Source organism: Atractosteus spatula, chromosome 5, assembly GCF_055471065.1.
Source record: "Atractosteus spatula isolate fAtrSpa1 chromosome 5, fAtrSpa1.hap1, whole genome shotgun sequence".
Lineage (NCBI taxonomy): Eukaryota > Metazoa > Chordata > Actinopteri > Semionotiformes > Lepisosteidae > Atractosteus > Atractosteus spatula.
Genome location: NC_142710.1, coordinates 29,568,281 through 29,590,075, shown reverse-complemented (window position 1 = coordinate 29,590,075; position 21,795 = coordinate 29,568,281). Strand labels below are relative to the sequence as shown.

General features: G+C 40.2%; 1 protein-coding gene across 3 annotated transcripts; it reads left to right on the top strand.

Moving 5' to 3' along the window:
• Positions 1–1,431: 1,431 nt before the first annotated feature.
• Positions 1,432–17,305, top strand: zfand4 (zinc finger, AN1-type domain 4). 3 transcript variants are annotated; one of them, XM_088916986.1, is made up of 11 exons: positions 1,454–1,873; positions 2,184–2,276; positions 7,099–7,406; positions 8,705–8,780; positions 9,783–9,850; positions 10,524–10,710; positions 11,241–11,388; positions 11,955–13,130; positions 13,570–13,624; positions 15,190–15,307; positions 16,333–17,305. In XM_088916986.1, exons 3-11 carry the CDS (start codon positions 7,223–7,225, stop codon positions 16,466–16,468), a joined length of 2,148 nt encoding a protein of 715 aa, XP_088773112.1. In that variant the 5' UTR covers positions 1,454–1,873; positions 2,184–2,276; positions 7,099–7,222; the 3' UTR covers positions 16,469–17,305. The 3 variants fall into 3 exon arrangements, with proteins under 3 accessions (XP_088773111.1, XP_088773112.1, XP_088773113.1); XM_088916985.1 differs by lacking the exon at positions 2,184–2,276 and having other exon boundaries at positions 1,432–1,873; XM_088916987.1 differs by lacking the exons at positions 1,454–1,873; positions 2,184–2,276; positions 7,099–7,406; positions 8,705–8,780 and adding an exon at positions 9,621–9,679.
• The last annotated feature ends 4,490 nt before the right edge of the window (positions 17,306–21,795 follow it).

Sequence of the window (21,795 nt, the reverse complement as noted above, 5' to 3'; positions counted from 1 at the left end):
GTGGGGAGAAAATCAGCAGTCAGTCCTACAAGACTTACCTGTAGTCTGTGCATATTTACATTGGGATGGAGGCAGTTAGGCAAAGACTTTGTTTAAAGGTCTTTACAGGCTGGCAGATTTTTTATATTGTGTTAATCGTTTACTTTCAATTGAAACCTCTTAGTAAGTAGTAAGCCATTTGACTCAGTTGAACAAGGTTGAGTGGGGAGCTGTAGTAGTGTTCGTCGGCTGCAAAGGATCAAGTAAAGGTTAATTCCACACTGAAGAACTGAAGAAAAATGGTTTTGTTCTTCGGATGTACACTAAATGAAAGAGAGCAAGGTAGCAGGGTAAGGTGCTTTAGGCTCCTGCTACCTTACTCACTCTCCCTCAAACTGCAGAACAAAACATTGTTTCTTCTTTGTACTTTGCAGTGTGGAATTAACCTTAACTTGTCCATTTGACCCATTTCTTAATTTTTATTATCATTTTCAAAGTATATACGAATAACAGGATTGTATTGAGTGCATTTTGACCTATATTGGTTAGCTATTTAATTAGCTTTAAACAATCTTTTGTGAACACAGAAAATATTGATAGTAAAATTTGTTAAGTGTCTTTCACTCCTCCCACTGTCTTTAACTGTACCTTTTGTCCCCCAAGTAATATCAAATCTTACAAATGTAATCAGTTTTTAAAGAAAATATTCAAAGTTAGTTGTTCTTAGACTGTAGTTCTAAAGGTTTAATTGGGGGGTTCCATAAAACAGAAAAACAGTGTGAAGCAGTAGGCTGATTCCATAAACACAGCTGCTCTCATCTCTGCATAAAACAAGCCATAATGGATGATTTCACCGACTCGAGCTGACTTACAAAGCGTGTTGGAAATACAGTATTCGAATGTTGAAAGCCATTTTTTTTTCAGAAGACACCTTTATCTAAAGCAATTGATATAATCAAAGAATGTTACAATTTCACGGGTAACAGTGCAAGGTACAGTAGGTTAAGTGATGTGATTACTACAGGGATACATCATTCGAAAATGTACAGAATGTGTAAAACAGCGGATAGAAAGGAAAATACGATTGAACAAAAAATATTTTTCACTGGAAAAACGTCAAATTAAACTATAAAGGACTTATTTTGTTTGCTAGCCCGTTTTAATACCCAGGGTGTTCTCCATAGTCTCTTGGTTATCAGATACAGTATCACGCAGCGTCCGCGTCTCCAAGGTGCACAAATATCGGTCACGTGTTAATTGTTGTTGGAGATGAGGGTCAACATCCGGGAAACTATTAGAGCACAAAGAAAATAGCTCTGTTCACGCAACCAAACATTTCTATACCCGCCTCTAGAGGCTTTTTATTGGTTGTTTGGCGTCTCTATCTGAGTTTTTGTGGATGTCATTGGATATTGCTCTGTCAGTCAGAATGTGTCATAAAGGGTAGGTTTTTCTTTGAAATGTTGTGTTAAGCAGCACAGGAAGGTATTTGAGGGGAAGTTAGGAGATAATTGAACGATTGTGAAGGTTAAAACTATGGCTAATAAGAACTCAGGTGTGATAAAACGTTAAAAATATGATTTTGCTGCTGCTGCATTTTAGTGTCATTCAAGGCCGGTGAAGGTGAGCCTCACAGGCTTTCCTTTGAGGGCGAAACTGAGAAACAGGTCAGGGGATTTGATTGCTATATTCAGGTGTTGAGGTTATTACATCGTTGTGGTCACTGCCGGGTCGGCGCAGGCTTGGTTTATTTAAAAGAAATCTAGAATCTGATCCGTAAACGAGGATTACAAAAACCAGCAGCCGTTACTCGTGGGAGAGCTCTGGGATATTTGCCAGCTGTGACCCTGCTGCCTCTCCTGAGCGCCACGGGGATGATGATGATGATGTTACGGTAAGTCGGGTTGATCACGTTTCTAGTCCTGCTGAGCGGAGAGCCTGTTGGTCCCGACCGCGTAGCCGCGCCTAAGGTCAGACCATCCCTCCTGATCTTTCCGTGCCTGGAGAGGATTTCTAACAGGGTCTGATCCACTACGGTCGGACACGCACGGAAACCTTGATATTGCGTGAAATTTATATAGGGGTGGGTAGGACAAAATAACGTAGGTACAGTTTGTACAGTTCTGGACCGGGTTGAGTTTTGCAGGTAAGGTGCTGTGTAGTGTTACAATGTTGGGGAAAACGACCGTTCTTTCTTTTTGCAGACGGAAGACATGAAGTAGAAATGTCTGTAGCCGCTGTTCTAGGATGTGAAAAGACGGGCATTTAAAAAAAGAGAGCTGGGGATCCCGGGACAGGTCAGAATTGGATCTGATATGTATCTAGAGCTCGTTAGGCTGTCCTAAAAGTAAAATTTTCATTTTATTGTTCATGAGCCTTCGTACAAAAACACAATGTATCATTGTTGGGTGTGTGTGTGTGTGTGGTGGGGGGGAGGGTAGTTCCCAAATTTATAAGAACATAGAAATAAAGTGTTTTGTAGGTCTTCACAATATCGAAACTCCAGGTACTGTAGCTTGTTTTCTTCGATGAACGTAAGCGTCGAGGTAGACTGAGTGTCTTTAAATTGACACAGCCATCGACTCCAGTGCAGGCCGCTGTGATTTGTGATGCGCAGTGCTTCCTTGCTCTGATAAATGTAATTTTCCTGTTCCAAACTGCTCCAACATCGCTCTGCCGGAAATTTGTGTTATTAACCCTTTTCGGGTATAACTTTGAATGGATTCCTCAAATATTAGAATTTGCGGTAATTGGCGCAGCCCAATTTGTTGTAAAGAGCTGGGTGCTTTGCGATCACACTGTAAGGTATTCTTATTTTATTTCATTAAGGCTCCATTAAGTGTTGTCAATTACCAAGGACAAACGGAAGCTATGTTTCCGAGATACGGAGTGCAGTCTGTGATGGAAACGTGCATTCATAAGTCTGTGCGTGTAATATCAGCCACGGAGCGGCCTGGCCTCCTATTGCAAAATTGCTTTGAACCTGGAAAAACTGCTTGCTCACAAAATCACGTTGAATACACGTGCACTCATCTGTTGTTGGTATCACGCAACTAATTCTCGTCGTGATGGCCACTTGAATCTCTGGGCTGCTTCTTTTCCACTCGCTGTACTGGGGTTATAGCGCTCACAGTGGCAACGCAAGCTCGTAGTTAAATTAAAGCACCGGTGTGAATGTTGTAGTAGAAGGTTGCCGTTGAGGAGCAGCGTGTAGTGCGTTAACCTATCCCTGCTATATATCGCCTTGTACACTTCTCTAAATGCCAAATACAGAGCCGTTTCAGTTCCATAGAAGCCACTTCTGCTCTGGCAGCCCAGAATTAAATTGGACCGAGTATAAATGCAGTGTGCAGAATTGTCCATTCATGACAATTTAGCCCGGTGCTATATCGCCCTGCAACTCACAACTGGCAGCCCACTGTAGCTCTCAGCAGGTGTGAGCCTGCTCAGTTCCTGGATGGGAGACCTCCTGGGAAAGCTAAGGTTGCTGCTGGAAGTTAGTGGGATCAGTAGGGGGGTGCTCGCCCTGCGGTCTGTGTGGGTCCTAATGCCCCAGTATAGTGATGGGGACGCTATACTGTAAAAAGGCACCGTCCTTCAGATGAGATGTAAAACTGAGGCCCTGACTCTCTGTGATCATTAAAAATCCCAGGGTATTTCTTTAAAAGAGTAGGGGTGTTACCCCGGCATCCTGGCCAAATTTCCCATTGGCCTCCTACTAATTCCTATCTAATAACTGGTTTCATCACTCTGTTAATCTGTATCATCACTGATCGCTGATGTGTGGTGAGTTTACTGGTGCATTATGACTGCCGTCACATCATCCAGGTGGGGCTGCACATTGGTGGTGGTGGAAGGGAGTCCCCATTACCTGTAAAGCGCTTTGAGTGGAGTTTCTAAAAGCGCTATATAAGTCTAAGGCATTATAAATTAGTTTATTCTTACAGGAGTCATACCATACCAGCAGTGACGCCTGTATGTATACCTTACAGATGACTCCTGTAATCCTCATACCAGAGGATTATACTTTCTGATGTTCTGTTTTCTCCATTTTCTTCTAAGTAATTCCCGTTTGTAATACTCCATATGTTTGATTTGGGGGGGGGGGGGTTAAAATAAGTCAGGAATCTGTAGGAATACACTATTGAAGGTTCTTGCAATTGTAGAAAAGCACTATATTTGTATATCCTTCCAGGAGCACTTAAATGTAAGCTCTGTAGAACTGCATTATTTTGGTTCAGTGATTTACACCAGTTTACAAGAGTGTATATGTGGACACTGGGGTAGACGAGGCCGCCCGAATTGTCTCGGGCAGATTATGTTCTGTAGTTTACCTCAAGGATCCTTTTGATCCGCAGGTTGTTTACTTACTTGGCATTATTTTTGTAGGTAGCAATTAACAAAAGCTTCCAAGGAGATTAGACTAGTTTCATTAACAGCAAGGCTTTCGAAAGACTGGAGAATACAGAGCCTTTGACTTGGTCTCCTTTCCCTCCATATTTGGAATTGAAGCTTACGCATACATTCTCAGCAGGAGACAAAATACATGAACAGGATCCTGCCAAGTTAATTACGGTCTCCACTGTAACGAGGAGACATGATACGCCCGAGGAGGGGGGATCACCCCAGCAACAGGCTGCCGTGAAAACCCCCTGTCAGTTCTGAAATAGTTTCAAGTGTGTGGCAAAAGAGTCCACAGAACAAACAACCTGCTGCATAAACCCACAGCGTGTATTGTTCTCTAATACACGCCAGACCGGTTTAGGGCCCGGACATTGCCCGATTTCCGAAGCCATGGCGTGTGACGTCGGGAACTGAGCTCGAGTGGTTTCACTGGGTCTCGCAGGTGAGCGCTGTCCTTTGTGCCAGACACAATATGGTCTGGGTTTCATGTTATGGTGCCCGACTCCTCTTGGGTTTGAAATGTCTCCCATCGATTTGTTTTTCACTGGGGCATGACGGGTATTGTTGGGTCTCCTGGGTCCGATTCGGGACCAGGACTCCTTGCATGTGCGTAACCCCTCTGGGTTTTCTTTGGGTGCTCTGGTTTCCTCCCATCATCCGAGAGCCTGCAGAGTAGGTCAACTGGTTGTCCTTTAGTCCTGCTCCCTTGTCTGTCTGCCGTGTGGTGGATTTCTGGCCTGTGCTTCCGGGTCGTGTTCCTGATCCCCACAACCCTTGCCGGGAATGAGGATTGCCGTCCGGGTTTGGTTTGCATTTGCCTTGGATTAGAAGTAATGGGGCTTCATGGATTTTGCCGCAAGTCTTTGTGGTCTCAGTCTTGACTCACAGGGATGTGGAAGTTTTGGAGTACAGGCAATCAGTCAATTTAACCCTCCGTGAGAAAGGTCAGGTAAAACAGAAAAGATTATCATTCAATTCCATTACATTGTAGGGGCAATAAGTTAATTAAAAATTAAAAATTATTTATGGATCCTTCCGATCTCATTTCATGGGACATATAACTATAGACCTTATTGAATATTTCATTGCTTATCTTTGCAAGATTTTTGCAGAAACAATCTGCTGCTTAATCGGTTTCCCTTTCCAGTGTTTAAAATGTCCAGTAGTCAAGTAATTGCACGTTTTAACCTGACACAAAGCTTTGCAGCCTATTCTGAAGTGTCTTGCACTCCACCTTTTTACTTAATAGAAAGCAAACCAAGCTGAAAAGTGTTGTGTAAGTTTTAAAGGATGCTAATGTAACAGTAATCGAATGTAGTTTGAATGTTTTTTTAATCAGTAATCTTTGGACTTTTTATGTTTAATAAAAGGGGTGGTAATCTGAACTAGATTCAACTTGCAGAAGATGATCTCTTTGAGGCTTTGCTCTTTTAATACTGACATAATGACAATTTCAAATATTGAAATACAGAACATACTGAAGAACTGAAAGGAATAAAAAAGACTTGTCAGGGAAGCTTGACAAAATGCGTGTAGAAATGGCACTGGTTTTATTTTGACATCCTGAATACTTGAGTCCTCAGCCTTCAGCGGGCTAATGAATTATGATGTACAAGGCCAAAGCAGTTACCTCCATATGTGTGAACTCACTCTGGTCTGTGTTATCTGCGATGTTCACAAACTGATCTGCCTAAGGGTAGGAATTGGAACATCGGCATCCAGGTTGCCAGGGCTTCTGTTGGTTTTCAGATTGCAAAAATAGAACAAGCACCTCTTGGATTATTGAACTACAAGTGGGAAAGGGATGAGTGTGGGGAGTCTGTGACCGAGGTGCAAGATTTCACTCCTTCTTACCTATGCATGGAGTAAATGTTTCAGACATGAGATCACTCTTTGTGTGCTAAAAGGTCTCCTCAGTACTTGTACGAGGGTTAAGTATCATTGCACAATTGTAGTGGTGTTTGTCAGAAAAGGTGCTATAGGTGTTTTTAAGGATAGAATTTTCTCTTTTAGCAAAATGTAACGGTAAAGCTTGTATACCGTTATAAACATAAATGTGCATGTTGAATAAAGATATAGAAGTGATGGGATATAAGATAGGATTTAAGCCCTTGACACTTTAGTAGGAAAGGTATTGTGCAGTTTGTAGAGCAATATATTAAATACGTCTTTTTACTTTTTGTCTTACAGTGTTTGTGTTACATTGGTTTATCTTCGGGGAAAACCCTCAGGGGGTACCACTGACATGGTTCTAGCCCACATAGTTCAATTCCGATTCTTCGACAAGCTTTCCTCTTTTGCCAGCTGCTGTGAGTCGGGTCAGGCAGAGCAGTTATGAGGCCAGCCCTGGCTGTAGTAGGGCTGGCACAGGGCTGTGCTTGTTTTTCAGTCTTGGCTTAGATACATGCTCTTCATTTGGAATACTGGAGGAGAATTTTCTACAGTCACTGACGCATGAGTGTGTGAACTCACTGGTGATTTGATAGACAGTTCAGGCTGTTTTTATTTACTTTGGTAAATAAAAATGAGAATTTTTACTTTGTTTTCCCCCTTCAGAGAACGGGTCTTATCTTTAATTGACAGGAATTCTGAGTTTTGGTGTGATCTCGCTGTTTGTAAAGCTGTATGAATGCTACCTTTAAAGGTAAACTTTATCTTGAAGAGCTTTTAGAATATACTCGCCTTGTAAAATGAATGTTAAATTGTTGTTTCTAGGTGCAGCTTCACAGCATCATGACCAGCCTCTCTGACTGCAAGTGTCCCGTGCTCCTGCCCTTGTCCCTTCTGCTAGTGGGTCACCCTTCTCCCTTGCCTTGAAGCTGTGCTGGAAAGACCAGAAATGGCCCACAAGAAGGAGCCTCCCTTCTTCAATGAGGACAATGTAGGACCATTCCACTACAAGCTTCCTTTCTATGAGACGATGGAGCTGTTCATTGAAACCCTCACTGGCACGTGTTTTGAACTACGCGTGTCACCTTTTGAGACGGTGATTTCAGTAAAGGCCAAAATTCAAAGACTAGAGGGTACTGATCTTTTTCATTAACTCCTCTTTCTCTGTCTCTCTCTGTATCCATGCCTGTTCATTACAGATTGAAAGGCAGGTCAGCAACCAGAAATAAAAATTATTTTTATTTCTGGTTGCTGACCTGCCTTTCAATTTTGAATCTAGTCATAGTCAAGATCTTACATCAACAGCTTAGATGTGCAGTTATTTATTATTCACAGTATAGAGTACAGATCTACAGCAGCACCTGATCTTCACTACATTTATAATGCATATTAGCAGTTAATTCTGTGATGCAGCTTTCTAATGATTTCTGTTTTACCCCAGATTTTACATGGTCTAGATAGGAGCAAGTGTGAATTCTTTCATTACTGAGCCACAGAGAGGCTTACAACTAAATCAAGATCTTAATAGGAATTCTGAAGGAATAACTGACCTTGCTGCACTTGTCACTTAGTGCAGTGAACTTGCAATTTGAGCTGAATAAAGAATATCCATGGCCCTTTGGGATATGCTTTTGAACTTTCAACTGTTCTGTTGAATGTGCTGCAGGGGTCTGGTACTGAGCATCTGCATGGTCTTGCCTGCCTGTCTGCTGCTTTTGATTTGCAGGGCATTGAGGCATCCTCATATCATATCTTCTGTTACCAGATATTTTCAAAGGCTGGTTTGTGCTTTCCTTCACCTGTAGCTACAATGACTGTTTAGTGACAGAGATGCAATCTTTTCTTTTTGTTGTTGTCCCTTGAAATCTTATCTGCTTTACATTTGAGCACATCGGGATATGTTTCAGATATATTGCAACCAGTCTGTCTAGAGCTGGGATCTCCAAGCCTGGTCTTGGAGAGCATCCAATTGTATTTTAAAATCTGTTGTAAGGGATATTGACAGTTTTCTGGTTTATAATGTGTTTATATATAGGTTATATATATATAACTACCCTCAAATTATATTTTAGAAATGAAGCCAACATTACTTTAACATGAACAAGTGTAGCAACTTCCTAACACTATAAAAAAAAAATGAAGATGTCAACAATGAACTCACTTTGTCTTCATGCGTTGATGTCGGAAAGCTGAAGTTAAAACCAAATATTTAATTGTATTATTGTAGGGGGCAACAAATCAACAACAGTACTTTTGTTATCAGAGATTCATTACAAGGAATGGTCTTAGCTGTTGGTAAGCATGGACCTGTGTCTTCACAGTATTACCATTTGTGTAGAATTTGACTCTCATTTCCCTGCATAGTATTCAGCATACTGAAAATAAACTAGTCTTCTAACTGCTGTGTTTTTTTTGTTTCCCTTCTGAAAAGGGATACCTGTTGCACAGCAGCATTTGATCTGGAACAACGTGGAACTAGAAGATGAGTACTGCTTAAATGATTACAGGTAAAATCATTGGCTGTTCTAACATGTACATTGTACTGTTAAATAGTTGTCTGCAGTTACCTTGTAAATTGTTGTTGGTTTTGGTTGTCAATTCGAAAGGATCAAGTAAAGGTTAATTCCATGCTGGAAAGACAAACGGCTTTTCAGCAGTCAGACTATCTTTAGGACTGTGAAGAAGGCACACATTCCTGAAAAAGGTCTCAACAACCAAAACATTTTTCTTACTGCTTTTAGCATGGAATTAACCTTTACTTTTCCTTTGCAGTCAATGCACTCTCAAAGCTTTTTGCTTAATCGATATGAATGTTAAGACTGATTAGGCAGTTTCTGACCTCTAAGGCTATTGCTGTAATGACATGTCACTGAATAATACATTTTCACGTTTCACACAAAACTGCTGCTTTTTCAGGCTGCTAGCTATGGCTGTTGATCAAGATAGCCTAACCTTTTGATCTCCAGGCTCTTTGACTAATCCTACTCTCCTGGCAAAGGCTTTATACTGTGTAAAATGCCTGGGAACTCCTACAACATTTTATTTCTGATGGATTTTTGCTGGATCATCAAAAATAATTCAGCTGTAGCAGTTACCTTTATCATTAATCCTGAAATCTGGACTCTGTCTCCAGGACTGCTTTTTTTTTCATCAAGCTAGTACATTTACGTAAGGATTTACTAAGGCAGGTGATTTCAGACTGATTTTACCTGTAGTGTTTTAACTTAAACCCTTTGTTACACCTCCAGTTCCTTTTTTGTTTCCAGTAAAATCTTCTCTGACAAGGTTGGGCTCTTCCAGTCTTTTCATTCTTCACTGCTGTGTACCTGAGGTGCATTCTTGCTGTTCTTGGATGGGTTTCGAAATTGAAAGGGTTCAAGCAAGACGAGAAATTTTCATGAAGCAGGCAAGCACATGGGTTCAAGCTCAAATTCCACCAGATCTCCAAACTGCCTTTCCTCATTTCCAGTCTTGCTGTGCTGCTTACTCTGTTTATATTGTCTGTTCAGCATTACAGAAGGGTGCACTTTGAAATTGGTGCTCGCTATGAGAGGGGGACCCATCAATACCAGGAGAGGTGTGTATTTATTTTGTTTAAAGTGAACATAATAACAGCGTACTCTTTATTAAGCAGCTCATAACTACAGGCATGTTTAATCTGAGAATATTCTCTTCAGGCCATAATTTAGATTGAGGATTAGCAGTAGAAGAAGGATGCTGTTCGAACGTATGGATGCACTTTTTTGTTGCCATTTGATCATTTGAGGTGTGCCACGTTTTGCAAAACAACATGGTGATGCTCCATTATAAGGGTGTGTAGTAGTTTCTAAGTAATCTGTATAATATTAACAGATGAATTGTGGACTATGAAAGTACAGTTCTTGTAGTTCTAAACATTCATTTATATCTCCCAGGAAACTGAATGTGAGTGAACTCAAAAGGCAACTTGTTTCATGTATTAAATTGAATTCATTATAATTGGAAACAAGATGTCGTAGTGATCAGACAGCAAATCTGCAGTTTTGATGTTCAATCAGGTCTTCCTAAGAGCATATACTGCATACAGCATCATAACAGAAGTTGAACAATTCCATGAGTAGTAGCAGATAATTTAAAAATACTTTCATGTATTTATCTAATGGTATTATGGATATATCTACAATAGATAATTATAGATTATAACATTTGGCACCTTTTGATGGTGTGCAGCCTCTTGATTTAGTTTTTGTTTTGTATTTTATCCACTGCAGTTCCAATGGATGACCCTGTAAAGGAATTTGCGGAGTACATGGATTCAAATCGGGATGATGTTTTGGAGAAAGCTTCACCCAATAAGCAGGTCACCTTTCTTGTGTACCAGGAGGGAGACCAGCTCAATTTCTTCCGAGTTGTGGATCGAGGAGATGGCACCTTAACACCAGTTTCTGAATCAATAAGGTGTGTAAAGAAAGGCTGAATTTTGAAATAAACATTTAAACGTTTTATTACATTGAATTCATTATAAATGAAAATAGATAATGATGAAACTCTTATCGAAGCTTGCACTTTAATTGTTTTAAGTAGGTTTGTGTGATAATTTAAATTACTATTATGCTTGGGGTTTAAATAGTATTTTTTTCTAGCTATAAACAAGCTCAAAAAATCTTTTTAAACATGTTATTTGAACTTGTTAAAACACCATATTGTAGTAACTCACCCTCTCCCAGTTTTTTGGGAGCTATGTGATAAAACGTTCTGTTATGGTACAAGAATATATGGTAGGGCATAACAGGCCATCCATTTTTTTAAATAGAAATTATAAGAATATTTACATTCTGGATAACACTGTGGTCTAATAAACATTTTGTTAAAGTTTGCAAATAGTCAGAAATACTCGTCTGTGGGTCTAAATACCAGAATGATCTCCTCTGCAAGTTGATGATGCATATTTCCAGTAGCTGAGTAGCCAGTTCTATCCTCTGTTGTAGCGGAGGCTCGGTGTATAACTTGTACACTGAGGAGGAAGAAGAAAGTGAGCCCTCACCCTCAGGCCAGCAGATCATGGAGAACTCCATCACCATGAATAAGATGAAGCTGCTGAAGGCCAAGATGGAAAACATGAACCTCAGTAAGAAGGTACTGCTGCCATAACACCCTATGGGGAAATATCCTTCACTTTGATTATATTAGCTGCCAAGCTCCTTTGTCAGTAGATGCTCTAGAATTCGATCATTGTTGGAGCGAGATGGCAAAGTAGGTGAAAGACTCGCTCATAAACTACATCAACCATGTCAGGAGGGGTATCGTCAGCAGTTCTGCAGCATGTGCATGTGAAACTTTGGTTTACCCTGTTGTATGTGTACTTGGAAACATAAGGAAATCATATTCTCATTCCTGAAGAAATGTCATTTTCATCCTTTACTTGCATGCAGTTACAATATAAATTACATACTTAAGAAAACTGGGGAAAAAATAGTACGTTGCCATTACAGTCTTCATTTTGCCTGTCATTGACTAAAAGTGTATACATTTAGCCAATCTTTAAGAATGGTATGACACAAACAGCTGTTTTTTCACAATTTATGTATTTGTTTCTCAGATTTTCTACGCTCCAAGACACCTGACAACTAGTTAACAATAAATGAATGCTCTATACATTTGTGAAGAATTTCAGTTTAGTGTCCAGTGTTTTTCTTTTGCAGCCTAAGAAGACTGCCAAGGTGAAACCCAGGCCTCCCATCTGCGCTCGGCCCTGCACCGACTCATTGAATACAGCCCGTCATCAAAGACTGTTCCGGGTTCTGCCTCAGATTGGACACTCTCTGAACCCTTCAACATGCCTACCTCCTGTCAGGGACCAGCATTCCTCAGCTACTCCTCCTGTTCCTGCACCCCCGAGCGGCTTGTCCTCTGTCACCCCCGCCAGCCAGGCAGTGCTGTCGTCCACATGTTACTCTGTGAAGGAAGACGAGTCCTGGGAGTGCCCAGTCATGACTGCTTCCTTAAGCAAAATCAGGTCTCCACCTAAAGTCTCCCGGGTCAAAGTAGAGAACTCTCATCTGTCAAAAGTTGCAGTTCTTCCACCACTTTCTGTGTTGCCCAGTCGGGAGTCTCAGGATGGCTCTATGGAACAAGTGAGATCTAACATCGAGGGAACGGTGAGGACGGAGGACACTGTACTTGTGGGCGCCCACCCGGATGCTTTTCTTGTGCTTGATGAAGAGCAGGCTAATGCAAGTGTCAACGCGGAACCAGCACAGGGTAAAGACAGCGGTCCCGAAACGGTAGAAGAAGCTACTGAGCGGTCTGTAGCAGCATTACTTTCCAAAGCAGTAAGTTCTGAATCCATGGACACCTGGGCCCTGAGCACTGAGCGTTTATCTCAAAGGGCTAACAAAGCACTCAGTCCTCTGCAGTTCCCTGCTCAGTTGGCCTCCAACCCTTTAGTGATTGGGAAGCCCCAGAGGCTGCCCAAGTCTCTCGGTTACGGCAGTCTGAGACCCACAGCTTCCAGGGCTCTCCTGAAGTCTGAGGAGTACTCTGGTGCCGCCGAGGCCTCTCCTGCACGAACTCCAAAGTTTCGGGGTGTGAAGGTGGACTCCCCTGGTAAGCATCCTGAGATCATATCGAGAACAGAGGCACGGGACATTACAGAAATGGTGAACAAAGCCTCTAAGGAACCCCTGGGCTCTGTCAGCAATTTAGGAATCCTGGCTTCGCTGGCACGAAGCACAAGCAAAGAAAGCAGCCTACCAGGGAGCTGTGGGCTGGGAAGACCGCACCCAGCTGCATTGCCTCTTCCCACCAACATCCACCTCTTTCAGGACGACCTCCTTAGAAAAGTGTCCCCACCAGAGGGAGCTGGTACTTCATGCATGGTAGAGTACATGGTGCAATTCCTGTGCATTGTTACCCACTAAGAGACCTTGGTGATTGTCTCAGCTTCAAGTTGTACCTAGCTACTAGTATTGTATTTTTCCATTCTGCTTGTTCAGGATTTTCTTAGGGCTGTAAGTAAGGAAAGAACGGCCACATTAACACTAAACATTAATATTCTGTTCTAGCGGCTTTGGTGAGACCGGGGTCACGTTGTCACATTGTAGAATGAGTATACTGGACTAGTTAAAATTTATTTTACTCTGTTTTTCATCTAACTGAAAGCCTCTCTTTGATCCTGAAAAGAGCCTCGCTGTTCACACAGACATTTTTTATTTGCAGTGGTCATTTGGTTATCAGTAATCATCGAAATCTGTAACCTGTTCAGATTAACCAATGCTGTTCAATTTTGTCCCTGAAAGTATAACTGTCTCATTTCAGCCTGCTAACCCTCTTGGCTCAAGTGGAGGCTCTTCCAACACAATTAGGCGAATAGGTGAGTGATGTGATCATTTCCTGCAGGCCTCAATGGTTGTTGCAAGTCCTGCAAGAGCCTCTTTCTTACTTCTTCATGTTGGTCTGTATGCCTTCTTATCCTTGTCCCTTCAGCCTGCTCTTTTATCACCTGTGTGTTTCCTGCCTTCTCTCAGCCACTCTGGTGAAAGTCTCTCTGCAAACACAGTTGAGACTCCTATCACCTTCCATTCCCTCATGTTGAGGACTAGATTGATAGACCATTTTCTAACCACTTCTTCCGATTCAGGGGGCACGCACGCACGCACGCACGCACGCACGAGGGCCACTTAGCCTGCCAGCATGGACTGTGGGCAGAAACCGGAGCACCTGGAGGAAATCCGTGTAAACGCACAAAGAACATACAAACCCCAGACCAAGCCTTTACATTTTTGACACTTGAAGAAGACTCCACAGCCGAAACGTTGTCTCTTTTCCCTTTCAGCATTGAATCAACCTTTACCTGTTTCTTTGCAGCCTACGCATGCTGATGCAGCTACATATTTGAACATCTAAATTTTAAAGCGAAAACCCTTACAATTCTTTATAGCACTTATACCTAAACACTGTGGTCATCTTCATTTTGCGTGTTTTACTGACTGAGGAACTCCTACAGACATTGTTGTTTATCCTGCAGTTGGAATTTTAAATTGAAATTCTGTCTTGTGTATGCTGGTTTACTCATAATTTTTCCTGCTGTGTTTTTGTATTCTCCACTTAATAATGTACCGTGTTTTCTTGCACTAAATATTTTAGTTTGAATCATTAATGGTTTCATTGTTTAATGTCTTGTTTCTTAGTCTATAACTGGCAAACAAATATATAGAAGGTCTAAATATGGTAAAAAGCTTATTGTAGCACAATAAAATGTTCAAAAGTCTTTTTTTCATTCTTATCAGAGCATTTAACACTTTAAATGTTAATTATTGATGTATTTTTGTGTGAGAAGTTCAGCCGATTTGTGATACAGTTGCTTGTAATTGTGGTTGAGAAAAACACCCTTACTGATGCATACAGGAAAGAACTGGGAAATGCAGGCAGACTCTTCCAACCTGCCCAAGCCCTTTGCCTTTAACATGTCACAGGCAGTTTAGCCTTAATTGCACGAGAGGGGTGTCCCTCGTTGGCCTGCGAGCCCTAGGAAGCCACAGGTTTTTCAGTGTAGCTGGCGGACTAATCCCAGCTTTCCCTCCGCCGTTGCTTGAGGGATCCCAGTCAAACTGCCTGTAGCTCACGCAAACCTACAGTGCCTGGATCATGGTGTTCAGCCTTTGTTTGAGCCCCCTCAAGTGCAAGATTTTTGAATATAATTTGTGTTTAAGGTGAATAATGGCAATATTATTACATCTAAATATCATCTGCAACATGAAGAGAGAGAAACCCTAGAAGTGACTATTCCTCCTGCAAATGTTGTTTCTGCACCAAAATAAGCTTCCATTTTTTTTCCCAGAAAATAATGTTCAGGAACTCAGGGGTATATTTTTGTAGGGCCTTACACAATTATCCGGTGTTTTCCCACATGTTAATTTATGTAACAATTCTTTTTAGGTACTCCAACATATCACCTTCCTCCTGTGAAGGCCCCTGTCCCTCCTAAAAAGAAAAGTTCTAAGCACTGTTTCCTGTGTGGAAAGAAAACCGGCCTGGCCACAAGCTATGAGTGCAGGTAAAACTGCAGGGATTCTTTATTCAGGGAGGATTCTTTGTCAGGCATACAGCCGTGGATAACAGTTAGCTCATGCTTGGAAAGTCTGCATGTAATTGTAAGTTGTAATGATTCTTAACAGTCGTTGTCGACGGTGGATAGTCTACATTCTCTTGACATCATCGTGATTCATTATTTCATGGTTCCTAGTCTCGAAGGAGCCGTGGAGTCAGAGTGGATCCTTCTGAGACTTGTAAGCCAGACCCTGGGGGCCAGTATCAACAGACTTGTGTATCTCTTGCAGGATAGACAGCATAGTTAAAAGCAGGAGATCACTGCCACTACAGGAAAAAAATATTCATACTGTATGAATCTGTTGTGTACATTTTGAATGTCATGTGCAGTTGTGTTGCTGTTCTGTAATACTGGACTGTAGCATTACTACATTTGAAAACCCATGATGTGGAGGTATCCTAATTAAATTGTTAATACATCAGGGTACATTCAGACTTGTTCTTCTTTGGAAATTATTGGGTTTAAATGAAAAGGAAAAAGGATGAAGTAAAGAATCTTGCTTCATCTTCCTAATGATAGATATTGTACTGTCACTTTTGCATTCAAAGATGTTCCAAAGTTTCTCATCAATAAGAAGTTTCACCTTTTAAATCTTCAGAATTTTTTTTTCTTTGTGACCCACTCAAACTGAGACCGTTACAGAAGGTTTAAGATTGAGAAAACAATCATCACTTTGAAACTAAAGCTCTTCTCTCCATCTTTATTATATGGAGCACCTAGATACATACACTTATGAACCTAGAATTTGAATTTTCTTCTTGAAGTGGTTGCAAGCAACAGCCAAAGTGTTTGTATCACTGACTAATTTGACAGGAAGGCGAAGAGCAATGCTTAGTGCTTTGGTGAGGCACTAGAGGGCTGCTACCTCATACCATTAAGTAGTGTGGGGCCTTTTTAGCTTTCACAGGTACTCATCAAAGGGGCCATCACTGGAATGACCTGGCTACATACTGGTCTTGCTTTCATTTCAGATGCCGAAACAACTTTTGTGCTACACATCGCTATGCAGAAACTCACGACTGCACCTATGACTACAAGACGGCAGGCCGGAGGTACTTGCAGGAGTCGAACCCAATAATCAGCGCACCAAAGCTTCCCAAAATCTGACCGTTCAAGTGTTGCATGTAGCAATTTTTTTTTTAAATTGAGCAAGGGAATGCGACTACCGCTATGTGTTTTACACCAACTTTGCTCTGAAACTTTTAAATGCCAAGCAACACAACAAAATAAAAGCACATGCAAGTCTAATAGTCTAATATTTATGAATAATGTGAAAACTACTGTAGTGTGCATTTTCATTTGTAGCAAAATAAACAGTCAAATCTGTGTAAATAAGTAGTTTTTAAAGATATTAGAATGGTTTTAACTTGGACATTGCACGTTATATCTGTTTTTTTATAGGTCTGAAGATAACTCTTCACAAGACAAGTCTTTAAAAGATGCACTTTAATGATTAATCTTTACCATGTAGCCTGTTCTGAGGGAGGTTGCTGTGTCCTTGTCCTGTTTTGTCCTTCTATTGAAGTGTTTTTTTTCCCCCCTTGTCTGTCACGTTTCCAATATTCCTCACCTTCCCCTTCCACCGCCCTCACATATTTCAAGCCTCACTGCTAGAAAACTGGGCTTGTTGGTGGCACGTGGGTTACACATCTTGTTGAAATTCAGCAGTGTGAGTTTAAAGAAATTCCATATCACCTTGAGGAAAAGTTTAGGATGCAATGTAATATTTTATATACAAATATCTACTAGATATATATGGCCATCAAGCATACAGTTTTTGGGATACAACGAGAATATTGTTTGTTGCCATAAAAGATCATTTTAACTACTTTTTTTGTAATGCCAGGATTTTTTTTAATAATTGCACAATGCTGTTTGCTGTTTTGCTAAAATTTTGAGTGCTGTTAACAGGAAAAAATCTAATAAAAAAATGTCTGTCTTTTATTACATTTCTGAGTGTTCTTCATTGCCTATTGTGGTACAGAACTGAAAAAAGGACCTGCTCAGTATTGAGATTATTTCAATTGATGAATGAAGGATTTGAACTTCAAATAACTAATCGTGGACCATGGATATTGTATAGGGGAAATTATTTACAGTGCTGTGACACATTTTCCCTCCTATTTACTAGCTTTTTAGAATGTGTAATAACCTCTTGGCTTAAGATTTGCAAGACATTATAAGTGATTAACACATCCTCTGAGATGATGTCTTTATGCCTCATAGACTGATTTAAAATAGCTCATCATTAAATTATTGAAGCTTGTGTATTTTAAACTTGTATTAGTTAACAGGATGATTGGTTGTGGCTGCATTGTGAACTAATTCAGAGCCAGCACAGGTATGAGTTCAGTATAAAATTTCCATTTTCAGCACTGCTATGAATGCATTTAGTAGCATGGAAGCCCATGCACATTAGTTTATCTGATATTTGTACTTTAAATACTTCAGAAACATGGTTTTTGTGTTTGTCACTGTTTAGAATAGGACCAAGTAAGTAATTTGTGCATACTGTACATGTTTTCATAAGTTGAATACTTAAGAACATACCAATTGTCTTTTTTTTTTAAAAAAAAAGAGGCAATTGAAATTAATGAACTAGATGGAAAATTAATTGCACAGTGCTGATTTTCCTTCCAGGAGGTCTATGCCACATTTCCTTTGTTTGAGAAACATCCACAGGGTATAATAGGTATTAACCTTTGCATTAACAAGAGCCTGACTCGTTATTACTCAAATATAACATCAAATTGAATATTATAATTAAAGAAGAAAAGCTGTGCAAATAACACCATTTTCACATCAGTCTGCTTTGGTTTGGAATGAGTGGAGAAATTAGTTCTTTTGATTTCTACTTGATTGTTAGTCTCAGTTCTATGAATTAATTCTGGAATGCCTGTTGTGAATCTTTTTTTATTAATGCACAGTCTGCAGATGTAATCCACTGCAGCATCCCGGGTGTAATGCTCAAAGCATCTAAGATCTTAAAAAGCCATTGGTATAGACTCCTAAAATATGAGAAGTCAAGAGTCTGTAAAGAAATATCTACTGAAAGACAAACATGCCATTGGCATCAGGGCCTAAACAGAAAAAATCAAAAGGTATTTTTTTAGACTCCATATTACAGTACAAGACTCCTGCTACAGGTGGTGCAGCTAAGCTAAAATTGGGAGTTGCAAGACTAATGATAGTTGGCTTTGGTACAGGGTATAAACAAAATGCCATTAGCGTATAGTAAGTCTTATCTTAAATGGTGTGCTTTCCAAGTAAGATATCTAGACAGGAAGAAATACTGTTTTGCATGGTCATGATTGTGCTAAAAATATTTTGAAGGAAGTAAGGCAAAAATTCACCTCCAGCAGAATGGTTTTCATCACCATATTTATGATCTTTACACACCGCATTTCAGTGTCTGTGAATTTTACTGACACTGAGTTTTTCTAACTTCTTCCTGGTCATGTTCAAACCACTACACAGTTTTGCAGAGCTGATCAAATCACGTAGCTAGTATCATGTAGAATGGGGGACAGAAATTTAATTATAACCATGCAAACAGTTTTACAGAATCTTATTATACAGGCTTTTCTATCCTAGGCACCACTGAGTCATAAGACAGACGGCACTTCCACACATTCAACCTGTCATGGGAGTGGAGATGGGGCATTGCTGTATTAAAAAGACAAATAAAACAATTCCACAAAACTGAAATATTCCATAGTGGTTTAAACTGCGTATATTTGTTTTAAAAATAAAAATGTCCTTACTAAATTTGCTTAAATTGATTCCCTGTAGAAAATCTATTGTAAATCTGTTCATGAAACAGAGTGTAGCTTAGCTTTTGGCTATTGGAGAGCAAAGTGAGGAGCCTAGCCTTGGCATTGATTTTTGGGGGAGGGACATGTGTTTTGGAAGAACGGAAGGCTTGTGATACATTACAATAAACCCTGAGCCTGTAGTCCTGTCCAGCAGTATGGGCTTGACTTGTAAAACACTATAGGAAATAAGGAAACAGCTGCTGGGTGTGTTCCTTTAACTAATCATGTAAAAATGGATGTCAAACATCTGGGTGTTTGGAGCAACCTAATGGACATTAATGAATTTTTGAAAATAGTAGATACAACTGTTAAAGTTCTGTAAGACATAAAATACTAAGAAAAAATAGACTTTTCTAATGCTGCTGAACTGGGCTACAGATTTGTTTTGTTTCAGCTAAGAGTTGGGACTAAATCATTGTGATATTGACAGGCTTTTGTCATGCTGTTTTTTTCCCAAATTGTCATCATTGTACATGAGATTTTTTTTAACTGACTGCATTAATTTAAAAGAATCCTGTCAAGATAGCATGCACCCTTACAATAGAAATGAAATGTCAATGTACTTGGTTTCATCCTGACATACAGTATACAAATTTGTTCCATTTAAGAACTGAATGCTTGATTTTTTAAATGAGTAGTAGTTAAGATGGCCACATTGGAGAAGACGGTTTGCTTAGTGTTATTATAGTAAAGCCCATACTTTGGCATGCTCTCCTCTTTCTTATCTGTTCACTGTTATTCTTATAGGGAGGGCACTTCCATTACCACGCACATGAACTCAGAAGGGCCGGTCAGTGAAATTCCAGGAGGCAGGTTAAAGAGGTTCAGAAGATAAGCACAACCAGTAAAGTAGTTAACGGCCACACAATATTTTCATATCCATATACAGTATGTCACACCTGAAGAAGGCTCCACGGCCTAAACGGTGTTTTCTTTCTTCTTTTTTTCAGCATGGAATAAACCTGTGACTTGTGTATATATACTGATAGAAAAAAGAAACACAACATTTTCTGGAATGAGAATACTATAGGTATAGCTTCTGTACTTTCACACAAAGTTGGATTTTTTTTTTTTGCTTCAGGAGCCAGACATGTAGAGATGTCTTCTGTAACCCACTGAGTGGAACACAAGTTCCATGCTGTGTTTTATAGATCTCTTTAAATTTAATATTTACACAGAGAATGTCAATGTGTATTTGGAGTGAATTCCCTGCAGTCCTAACCGCGCTGTGGAGAGGCAGTAAATGTAAACTTTTACATTGAACATACCAATGGGCTGGCAAATATGATGCTCATGAAACGTTTCGTTAGTGAAGTGGTTATCACTCTCACCTCACATGTGACAGGTATTTGATTCAAAACTGGTCTGAAATGTATTTCTTTTGTAAATGCTTTTAAAAACAAGAGGCAGAAGAGGTATGAAACAAGCTACCCCTGTCAATACAAAACATCTTGAAGCCAATACCATTGATTCTTTCTAGAAATGACTGGATGAGACTGTTGGATTAATTAGCTTTGAATGATCAAAATGACTCAATAGATAGAATGGGCATCTGTAATCTGTGATGTCGTTTGTAATCTTTCTTGTGTATGGAAAATGGAATGCGATCAAATCCCGCATGGAACATGTAGGATCTTCCTCTAGGCCAAGGGGGGGAATTTGGCCCAGACACCGGGATAACTCCCTACTGTTATCGAGAAGTGCCCGGGGATCTTCAGTGACCACTGAGAGTAAGTACCTCTGTTTTACGTCTCGTCCAAAAGACGGGCCTTATAAATGTCTTGATGTATATTGAAAGATTGCTTCAGGTGACTTCAGTACAGTACAGTGGTCATGTGACGAGAGGGGGGCGTGTCCCCACATTTCTTAAAGATGAGCAACGTGCAGTTTCATTTTTACAGTTTCTTCCTGCATCATCAGAGTCTTTCCCTTATCAGTGAACACTAGCAGTAATAAAAGAGATTTTAGTTAAAAAGTATATGTAGACTGTAGGAGCAGGTTACCAAAGGACACATCAGATTACTGAACTGTATGAACTACTTTTCAATGGCTGCTGAATGAAGATGTACAATCTCCTTTCAATTATGGCAATACCGGGATTTGAGTTTAGATTTTCGATCAACTTCAAAAGAATGCTAAATCTTTTTGCAGAATTCTGACATGTAAAATTACAAATTAAAGAGTTTATGTAAAACACTCCCTGGCCTGACCCACTGTAACACAGAGCCCAATATGTTCACTCTGGGACTTAAGTGTTCTGATCCCCTACGGCTCAAAACACAGGAATTTACTTTTTCGGTGGCCTTAGTATTAGCACTCAAATTCCACCTGTTAGGAGGTTCAGCTGGTAAAGTATAACTAAAACGCAAGACATATGTCCGAGATTCACATCTGTTTTCTTCCTCCACAGCTAATGCAATGATCATTTCATCCTTTGCTATCCTCCAAGAGGTTCCAACCATTGGAATCTGTTCAACTCAGAATCAAGGCTGAGATCACACAAACAGAGGACTGTGATTGTTCAGCTTTAAGTGCACAGTACCTTATTATATGACAGGGCCTTTAAAAGATGTTTCCAAAATAGTTGTGTATCACAATAAAACTGGTTGAAAAAGTAAA

Coding starts and splice junctions, on each gene's coding strand:
- zfand4 (XM_088916985.1), top strand. CDS start 7,223: ATGGCCCACAAGAAGGAGCCTCCCTTCTTCAATGAGGACAATGTAGGA. Junction 10,711..11,240: donor CCAGTTTCTGAATCAATAAG/GTGTGTAAAGAA, acceptor CCTCTGTTGTAG/CGGAGGCTCGGTGTATAACT. Junction 15,308..16,332: donor GCCACAAGCTATGAGTGCAG/GTAAAACTGCAG, acceptor CTTTCATTTCAG/ATGCCGAAACAACTTTTGTG.